Source organism: Cibotium barometz, chromosome 27, assembly GCF_041138505.1.
Source record: "Cibotium barometz isolate CiBa-2024 chromosome 27, ASM4113850v1, whole genome shotgun sequence".
NCBI lineage: Eukaryota > Viridiplantae > Streptophyta > Polypodiopsida > Cyatheales > Cibotiaceae > Cibotium > Cibotium barometz.
This window is the reverse complement of record NC_141072.1, coordinates 17784870-17794690: the sequence shown is the minus strand read 5'-3', so window position 1 is coordinate 17794690 and position 9821 is coordinate 17784870. Positions and strand designations below refer to the sequence as shown.

The 9821-nt window shown below is 38.4% G+C and overlaps 1 protein-coding gene across 1 annotated transcript; it reads right to left on the bottom strand.

The window, feature by feature from the left end:
- Positions 1-3929: 3929 nt before the first annotated feature.
- Positions 3930-4707, bottom strand: LOC147623118 (plastocyanin-like). Its single transcript, XM_086821177.1, has one exon. The coding sequence runs from the start codon at positions 4593-4595 to the stop codon at positions 4062-4064; it is 534 nt and encodes a 177-aa protein (XP_086677303.1). The 5' UTR covers positions 4596-4707; the 3' UTR covers positions 3930-4061.
- Between the last annotated feature and the right edge of the window lie 5114 nt (positions 4708-9821).

The following is a 9821-nucleotide window of genomic DNA, read 5'->3' as shown; positions in this document are numbered from 1 at the left end:
AAGTTACCAATCCAATGCAAGTACCTTCTCCACTACATGCACTTGCAGCCTCCTCGCCGGTTTTATTCTTCCTTTGTCTTTTCCATCTTCTTCGAAGGGCGTCAAAACTGCATGAAGGTCTTCCAAGATGCTACAAGGAGGGCTTGCCTCCTCCCGGTGAATGCACCAGATGTTGGTTAACTGACACGTCTAACTGCTTCCGGTCTCACCACTCTCAATGCTCATGAAAACCCTAAATTACATCTTCAAACCCTAATCACATTGATAAGCCAAACTAAATGTTCAAAACGATAATCACCGATTAATTAAGCTCACAAAGCTAATCACATCCATGATCATAGCCACCCACCAACTATATACATAGATATCTAGATTCAAGGGCAAAGCCCCCCTAGTGATCCTATATTCACTCGGATGTCTGTGGCTGAGATCTCTCTTGACCGATCTCCTCCTACATAGCTTTGTCTCTTTGCTGGGTTTCCTTGGTTCTTGTCTGCCTTTGTTTTATGACCTTGTCTTAGGCCTTTCCCGCCACATTTCTGGCATCTTTCACTTCATCTAGCACACTTCTATGCATGTTCGGGCATAAAAAATGCACCTCCAAAGTAGCATAGCTCCATATTCACTTCAAGGGCAAACTTGTGGCGACTCAATTGCTTTGGTTGATTGGTGTTGAGTAGAGGACATATTTTATATATTTGAGAGTTTGATTATATTACACTTTATTGGTGCCTTTCTTGTGGAGTTTTGGTATAAAAATGCCATATAAGCATCGATTTCTTGTCCAAGTTTTAAATATTCATTTATCTTTTCTTTTGAATAAAAGGCCATTCCTCTACATTCTAGTGGACTTTTGGTTGGTTGTGTGCTCTAACTACTTTTTCTCCACACAAAAATGGCCAATGTAACACTCTAGTAAGGTTGGCTAAATGGTCAAGAAATAGTGCTAGGTCCAGTCTTGGGAATGAGAATCTTTGGAAATGCACTGGTCTTTAGGGGCTCATAGTCACAAGGGCTAGGCTATGAAGCAACAAATTATTAGATTGAAGTCAACATTCCCAATCTTGCATAGGTGAATAAGTGAACCTCTGAATCAATGTTCATTGATACTTTAGTAAGAGCCATGGACTAATATCTGAGTTAAGTACTCATCTATTTGTTCGTTTCTTTTTTTCGTTGATATCTTCATTCTTACTATAATATGGAGAGCTTAAGCCATCACTAGCAAACTTGAGTACCAATGACATGTTGGATGCTTAAGTTTATTTGGTGGTGGGTTGTGTACAAAGTGCATGCTTAATTACATTGTTGTGAGTTTATTTGTATAGCATCATGTCTTTTACATTATGAAATGTATTTTTCTTGAGTTTTCGTATTTTTTTTCTTTTTCATCAAGTTGAAGATGAGATCATGACGTGATAGACGGTTGTATTTTAGTCCACTGTGAAACCATTCTACCATTTGGAGCTTGGAGGGTTGTCTGTAGGTATTTCAACATAACTCAACCACTAAGCATCTAATAATAGTGGTTGTGTAAACACACTCTTGCCAATTTCGATCTAATATTAAAGATGAAAGGTAGCAAGACGCATGGGAGTCCTACAAGACTTAATGACGAAAAATTTACCGTATATACATGTGTGATGAACTTCTTACGTCAACATGATTCCTACGATGTCATCTTAGGGTGTGTGACCTTTTATGGAGGAATCTATATTGGTGTATGATTGGTCATCCTATTACATAAATTCTCAAGGTAGGTTTCTAAACATGGAAAACACACCCAATGGATGGTGGGTTAGACACACACCTAATGGATTGTGGGTTGGACACAACTTCATAAATAACTTCAATACAAGTATGTAGTTTAGTGAAAGAGCCATAGCCAGATCTTGAAGAAGAGAGCAGATGTATGCTCTAATTCTAATAAGTTAGGACTTCTATGAAAACTCTATGCATGTGCTTGCTTCCATCAACATACCACTTCCAAGAGGAATAAGGCATCAGAGGATTTTCCATCAACCTTGTACTAACTCTAAGGGAAAGGTTAATCACTACAAAACCTCAAACAAGTATATTTACGTCAACATGATTCCTACGATGTCATCTTAGGGTGTGTGACCTTTTATGAGGGAATCTGTATTAGTGTATGATTGGTCATCCTATCACATAAATTATAAAGGTAGGTTTCTAAACATGGAAAACACACCCAATGGATGGTGGGTTAGACACACACCTAATGGATGTTGGGATGGACACAATTGCATAAATAACTTTAGTACAAGTATGTAATGTAGTGAAAGAGCGCCATCAGATCTTGAAGAAGAGAGCAGATGTATGCTCTAATTCTAAGAAGGACTTCTATGAAAACCCTATGCATGTGCTTGCATCCATCAACATACCACTTCCAAGAGGATCAAGGCATCCGAGGATTTTCCATCAACATTGTACTAAAGGTTAATTACTACAAAACCTCAAATAAGTATATTTAGTGAAAGTAGCTCGTATACTATATCTTCTTTGGAGAGGCTGTAAGGCTCATGCCTCCAAAAATGGTGGTTAAGAAGGAAACACTACTAAGCTAGATGCAATGATACAAAACCGACATTCGTACTAGACACAATATATTCAATGAAAGTAGCTCAGATATTGTATCTTCTTTGGAGAGACCGTAAGGCTCACGCCTCCAAAAATGGTGGTTAAGAAGGAAACACTACCATGCTAGACTCATCGACACCAAGCAATGATCTCCCACAAAATTGACATATGCACTAGACACTGAAAGGAAATATGGTGCCTGAACATAACTTTAATAGAAAACTGGATTTGAGACTTGAACATCTTTGGTTGCATTGCCTATGTACTCGCGCCAATTAAAGTGAGAAGCAAACCAATTCTAATATGGAGAAAAGTATCTTTATTGGATACTCCCATAAGTACAAAGGTTATAAATGTTATAACCCCGCGAGATGTGAGTCAGTTAGGGTGCTGCTTTTGATGAGATGAGTAGTTGGTAAACTATAGAGGGATTCCATATACATTACTGTAAACAACAATGTTCCCACAACTAAACAAGAGGAACAATCACATGACTTCTAGTGATGGTGCTATAATCTTTACTTATGTTATCAATTGCAGAGTGTCTACTTTGATCGACATATTACATAGTAATGGACTCCTTTCATTCCACTAGCAGAGCCAACTCAAGCCTTGCCAACAGACATATCCACAGAGAAGGTCAGGACTCAGGGTTGGTGGGCGTAGGGTTTGCGGAGGAAGGAATTAGCACTAAGCTGCAAACACGTCCAATAAAACTCCGCAACTCATTCTAGCCCTAAGGTGCTTATCCTTAAGTGGTGGGTCCTGGTATGTGGCTCAACTGGCGGGTTATGGGCTTACACACCCATCCGTTCCAATCAGGGCAAGGTCTTCTTGCAATGATCCTAGTGAGGAATTGCTCGTTTCAGAACTGCATTTTAAGCTACCTACGATTTAGAGATTTTTTTGGGAAAAATAATCATAATGGCATGTTATTTTCCAAAAAACTTTTTTTTTGAAAAAAAAAACGATAAAAATTGGATTAATCATGAAGAAAGGCTTGTTCACATTTGCCCTTTTTCCTCTGCGGTGAGAGGGCTTCTGTCAGATCCACTCGAATCTGTTTCCTACGCTTTTACAGTTGCCCGAATTAACTCCAGATGCAAAGAAAAGGGAAAATCACGAGCTACAGATACTAAGATGGGTTTAACTCGTAATAATTGAATCGATCTGGCCGCTTAACATACCTGCTAATGCAACGATAAAAAGAACTAGAAAAGTACTCTATAAGAAAATCTAATCAAACACCCTTTGTACAACTTCGCGATGGGCACGAACGTTAACCAGGAGGAGGATACATGAAGGGGACACAAAGCCCACAAGAGAGTGTAGGAGTTAATAACCATGAAATTGCCAAAAATACCACAAAATTACAGTTCAGAATGTAGTACAACAGAACCGCAGTACTCATGGCATAGGCTCTTATACACTATAAAGCAAATGAAAATTGCGAAGGCAAATAATCACTTGACGGTAACGGTTCCCTTCATGTTGGCGGACTTGTGGGGAGTGCAGTAGAAGGTGTATGTGCCCGGGGTGGACAACTTGGCGGTGAAGATGGCCTCATCCTCGCTCAACAGATCATTCTCGCCCATAGAATTGGCGGCCAGCTCGCTGGCCAACGGCGCTGGCGCACCGGCCGGGACGTCGAACACAACGTTGTGACCGGTCTCGCCCACCAGAGTGAACTCGATGGCCTCTCCTGCAGATACTGTGAAGGAGTCCGGGGAGAACTTGAAGCTGCCCACCTCGTCGCCCACCTCAACCTTGGCTGCCAAGGCTGGGGTGGCAAGCAGGGTGGCGGCGGTTGTGGCGATCAGGGCCGCGGAGGACACCTTCGACATCACGTCGGTCATGGAGGCCGAGATAGAGAGAGATGGGCGCACGGGAGCGGCAAGCGGCATCCCGCAGCTCAGCTTGGTGCTGGTCTCTGCTGCGGCTCGCAGGCCGCAGAAGGAGCAAGGAACAGCGAGGGAAGCTGCTGTGAGGGAAGCCATTGTCTTCTGTCTCAAACTAGGGAAGCGTGCTACGAACCTACGCTTCTCTATGACAGCCCTTGTGTGTGTAATAGAGGAGAAGGTGTGGTGCGCTTATCCAATTATGATTGGCTCCCCTTGCCGTGTCAGATATTTGCATACTTGTCACCCCTACCCACCACCCATCGTCACGATACTATATCCATCACCTCTTTTTGCCCACCTGCTCCTTTACAGTTGTTTTGAGTTCACATTGCTCCAGAGGACCAACCCCTTCGGATTTGAACCCCCCCAACCTTTGAACACCTTATCCCTTGAGCCTAGTTCAAAGTCTTTTTTCTCCACTCTCGATTACTTATATGGTCCCCTTAGAGGCGTGTTTATAAAGCCTTTTTCCTCCCCTTACATTTACTCTCGATTACTTATAAGGTCCCCTTAGAGGCATGTTTATAAATTCTTTTTTTTCTCTTCTCTTCTTTATATTATCTTTAAGGAATAGTTTCACAAAGCTACCACGTGGCACAAATTTGGAGGTTCTGGAAGAGGAAGAGGAAGAGGAGGTTCGAGGAGGTTGGAGTTGAATCTGAATTTGGAGGTTGGAGGCATGCAGAGCATGGGTCGGTCGACTAGTTTACATTATGACCGACGAGGTGGTACCTCGACCTTTGAACACCTTATCCCTTGAGCCTTCTTCTAAATCTTTTTTCTTTCTTACATTCACTTTAGATTACTGATGTCATCCCCTTTGAGCCTTATTTAAATACTTACTTCTCTTTTACATTAAGATTCCAAGGTTTCTCTAATGATCAATAATCAGATAGGTTTCTCTAATGATCAATAATCAGATAGGTTTGACAAGAGAAACCTTAGAATCTTGTCAAACCTATCCGATTTATAGTTATGTTTTTCTCTATGTGAATCCAATACTTGGCTAAGCCTCCCATATTTGGTAACATGAGCTACTAATTATTCGCTAAAGAAAAAGAATGCTAACTCTCTAGCTCCAATCTTCTAAGGTGGCTCTACCACAATTAAAGTACCCAGTTCAGTGCTATTGCATTCCACCAATTTGATCCATGATCTTTCATATAAGGTGATGCAATCTCAAAATACAGATAAACAGTGAATTAATCTTTTAGCTCCCCTACTTCTTCCACACATTTGTTGCACCTATACTCCACAAAAAACTTGGTCTCTTATTTCAACACTTTGAAGCTTTATAAGTCAAACTCCTTTAAGATATTTCTCTCATTTTGATCTTCAAGAATATCTTACGCAACACTCCCATCCATTCGTTATAGAAATATCACTTGAACATAAGGAAGATTTGGAAGTTCAAGCTACGCTTTGAGCACAAAATCACCTATGTCTTCTCCTTTCGAGAATTTTACAAACTCCTTACAAGCTCTTCTTTCTATTTCCACCCTTTCTAGTTTCAAGCTTATGACCACTTTTCTCATTTTTAAAGTTTAATTTCAAGTTTGTACAAGATAAGAATGCTATCTATCCTCTATTGACATACAAGGGTAATTAAAGAGTACTGACACCATAATATATACACAAGCAATTTTAAAAAATGTTGAATTGTGTAAGTATGAATAGTGCATATTTTCTTGAGTAGGATATGTCTAAGATGGTTATTACATAGTTTGTCACAATCCATGTCCATAGTACAAGGCTTTGTGGCCTTCAAAAGTCATTCTACTCGATCATTAAATTAAAAGAATGAAGTTTTTGAAAAAGACAAATACAATAATAATTTCAAAAGAGGTTATTGCTGTAATGAGCTTCTCTACTATGAGCTTGCTAATGTTTTTCATAAATGAGAATGCAAATACACATAGTTTTCTTTGCAAAAAACAAGACAAGAGCTCATGTGAGAGCCATGAAAGCTATAATTTCCAAGAGAGCTTTCCAAGAGAGGCACCACACATAGAGGGTAACGAGAAGCATCCAGAAGAGGGAAAGAGGGCAAGTTAGATCTTTAACAAAGTTGAAATGAGCATGTAAAAGTGTATTGAGTTTTTAGATTTTGACCTATACACAACTTAAGTAATGTGGGCAGTTATCCACCACCACCACCTGAAACTCACTTATTCCTTACTCTAGTCTCTAGTCTAAAACAACTTAAGTTATGTGGGCACTTATCCACCACGGCCTAAAACTCACTTTTCCTTACTCTAGTCTCTAGCTCCTTATTCTCCTAGCTTCTAGTTCTACAAATAATATGGCCTAGGCACACCCTTGGGCATGCCCTAGTGATATCACATGTGCTTGACATTCTTTCATCTCAAATCGTTGGGTTCTAGTCTTTGGGCATTGAAAACTCATCTTTTATCGATATGTAGATCTTTAATCCACCGTGAATCACCAACAAGTGAAAATGGCGATGAGATAACACTCATCAAAACATGCAGACTATAATTAAAAAAACTTTAATCTAGAGAACACCTACACTACAATTTCAAGTGAAGTCAAAAAATGAGATTATCTTTGAATGTTGGGGTCAACATGCCAAGTGATGTAAGCAAGGCAACAATCCTGAGCCTAAATAATCGCCAGTGTCCCATACCACCATGATACCACCCATACATACCTTACCAATTTGGAACTCCCTAGTATGCCGTCTGGGAAATATGAATAAAATCTTGCATAAAGGGAATGAAATGGCCTTATCCCAGACTTTCATATACTAAAACCTGTCTCTATATACCTGAGACCACATCAAGGAATAACTCTTTCCGAGTACATCATTAGAAAACAATTTGAATTATTAGCGCCTTTCTAATGATAACTACCCAATAAACACAATAAAGCTGGGGTAGAAATATAACAATTCACCTAGATACATAATCAACTAGGTATCTAAGTTGGAATATGTACAAGAGTACAAGGAACATAGTCCAAAATTATGTATAAAAACGAAGGCAAATGCTACCTTCAAAGCACATGATATTATCCAAAAGATCAAAAGATCCTTATAAAACCATGGATAGAAGCATAGAAGCACCTCGAATCCATGAAAACCATAGTTGATGAAAAAAATCAATGCATGCCATCTAATGGTCATTTAATGATGCTAAAAGAAGCATTAAAATTGGTGGCCAACTCATCAATTTGGAGTATATGAGCGTGGTGTTATTCAAGCGAAACTCCAAAGTAAGAAAGTGAAACACATGTGTGTAGCACTCATTAAAAACCCCTAAATGTCTACAGGTGATCTAGGCAGAACCTGATGAGTCCATATAAAACTTGGAAACCATCCAATAAAATCCACCAAAACAAATAGATCAACTAACCCATGATAGAATTTGTCTTAGGCTTAGGAAATTAAGCATAGACCACACTTAAACATTCCACCAAACCTGTCTTATGGCATTCCAAACCTATATTTTTCCAAAAAAAATTCTAGCAATTAGATTTGCCAAAATACCATTGATATTTTAAAAATACCAATTTCTAGGATTTTTAAAAATAATTTCTAGAATATTCCTCATTTCTCTTGAGAATCCCATCGTTCACGAAATTTCCAATTCCGCTCGACAATTCTCAAATCCAATAAAAACTTATAATTTTTATGGATTTTCTAATTTTCAGGGCAAAAAAAGAATTTTAAAGGAATTTGAATGATCACGGATGCCCGAATGGACATACCACATGCTAATCACCAATCCCAGATTTTATTTTAAAAAAAACCTTTGTCTAATTTTTCACTAATTTTTAAGAATTTTAAAAAAAATATTTTACCTCGAACGCATTAGAATACGAACGGTCCAAAAATTTCAGAATCCTAATGGTCTTCCCGGAATATGGAAAACCAAAAGATTAAAAAAAATCAGAATGTGAAGGTTAAAAGTTCCCAGAATCCGAAAGGTCAAAAGATTTCCGGAATTCGGAAGGTCAATAGGTTTCCCGGAAATTGGAAAGCCAAAGGGCTCCAAGAAAAAAATTCAGAGAAAAAAAAGTTCAAATCTCTTTTTCTCTCTTTTTTTTCAAGCTTTTTTTGAAAAGTTTTGAAAAGCTTAAAAAACTCTTTTTTTAAATATTTTAAAAGTTTTAATTAAAGCTTTTAATTTAAAAGCTTATAATTCATTTTTATGGGGGGGGGCTTTTTTTCGCCCGACGACTTGCAGCGCAACCCCCCCTGCGTTGCGCGACGAATACTAAGAGAGAGAGGAGGAGATCTCCTCTCTCTTCTCTCCTCCCCTTCTTCTCCATTCCAACATTCTCTCTCTCTCTCTCTCTCTCTCCACCCCCTCCTTCTCTGTTAACAGAGAGGAGGATTAAGGTATAATTGATTTTTATTCATAATTAAAACTTAATTATGATTAAGTTTTAATTATGATTAAATATGCCTTTTAAGAGGTGTTCACACATGCGGGACAGAAAAATAGAAGAAAATTTCAGTTTTGAGAGGAGAAAAGAATCCCACGCACACGGGAGAGAACTTAATGCATCAATTGGCTGCCCCACACTGCATTTCAATAGAAATTTGGCAAAAAATTAATAGCGCCTGCGAAAAACCCACCAAAATGCATAAAAAATATATTTTTAACCATAAAAATGCTCTAAAAATTTCTAAATAATTAGGAAAATTTTCCAAAAATTATAGAAATTCAAGGAATTCATTCTACCAAAAATATCCATAGTAAAATGTGTGGTATTCTGGTATAAATTCTATAAATACTTATTTTAAACAAAAAAAGAAAAAATAGCATTGAACTCACGAAATTCCAATAGAAGAAACACGCGTTCCAACCACCATATGGATGATCCACTTGTGTAATCACCAAAACAAACCAACAAAATAATATTTTTATTTAGTAAATATTAAAATTTACTTTAAAAAATGCTAAAAATTAGAATAAGAAAGAAAAAACAATGACAATTAACTAGAGATTGCTCTGATACCAATGTTAAAACCCTAAGATCTCTCTAGATAATCATCATACATAAACATATATAAAACAGGCATAAACTCATCCACCCAAGCACCCCCGAGCCCAAGCGTGCACACAAAATACAATGAAGTACTACATACCTTACCTTGGTGTCCTATACCACCAAGAGATATGACATCATTCTAGTAGCACATAGCTCTAGTGTGAAATGGCATGAGAGTAAATACAATTCTCTATACAAGAGAACATCCCTTGAGTGTGCCCCATGCCTCTATTATATAGGAGGGCCCTTAAGTGACTCTTGACTCTCCATTTCCCATGTGTGACCCTTGGATGCCTGACCCTA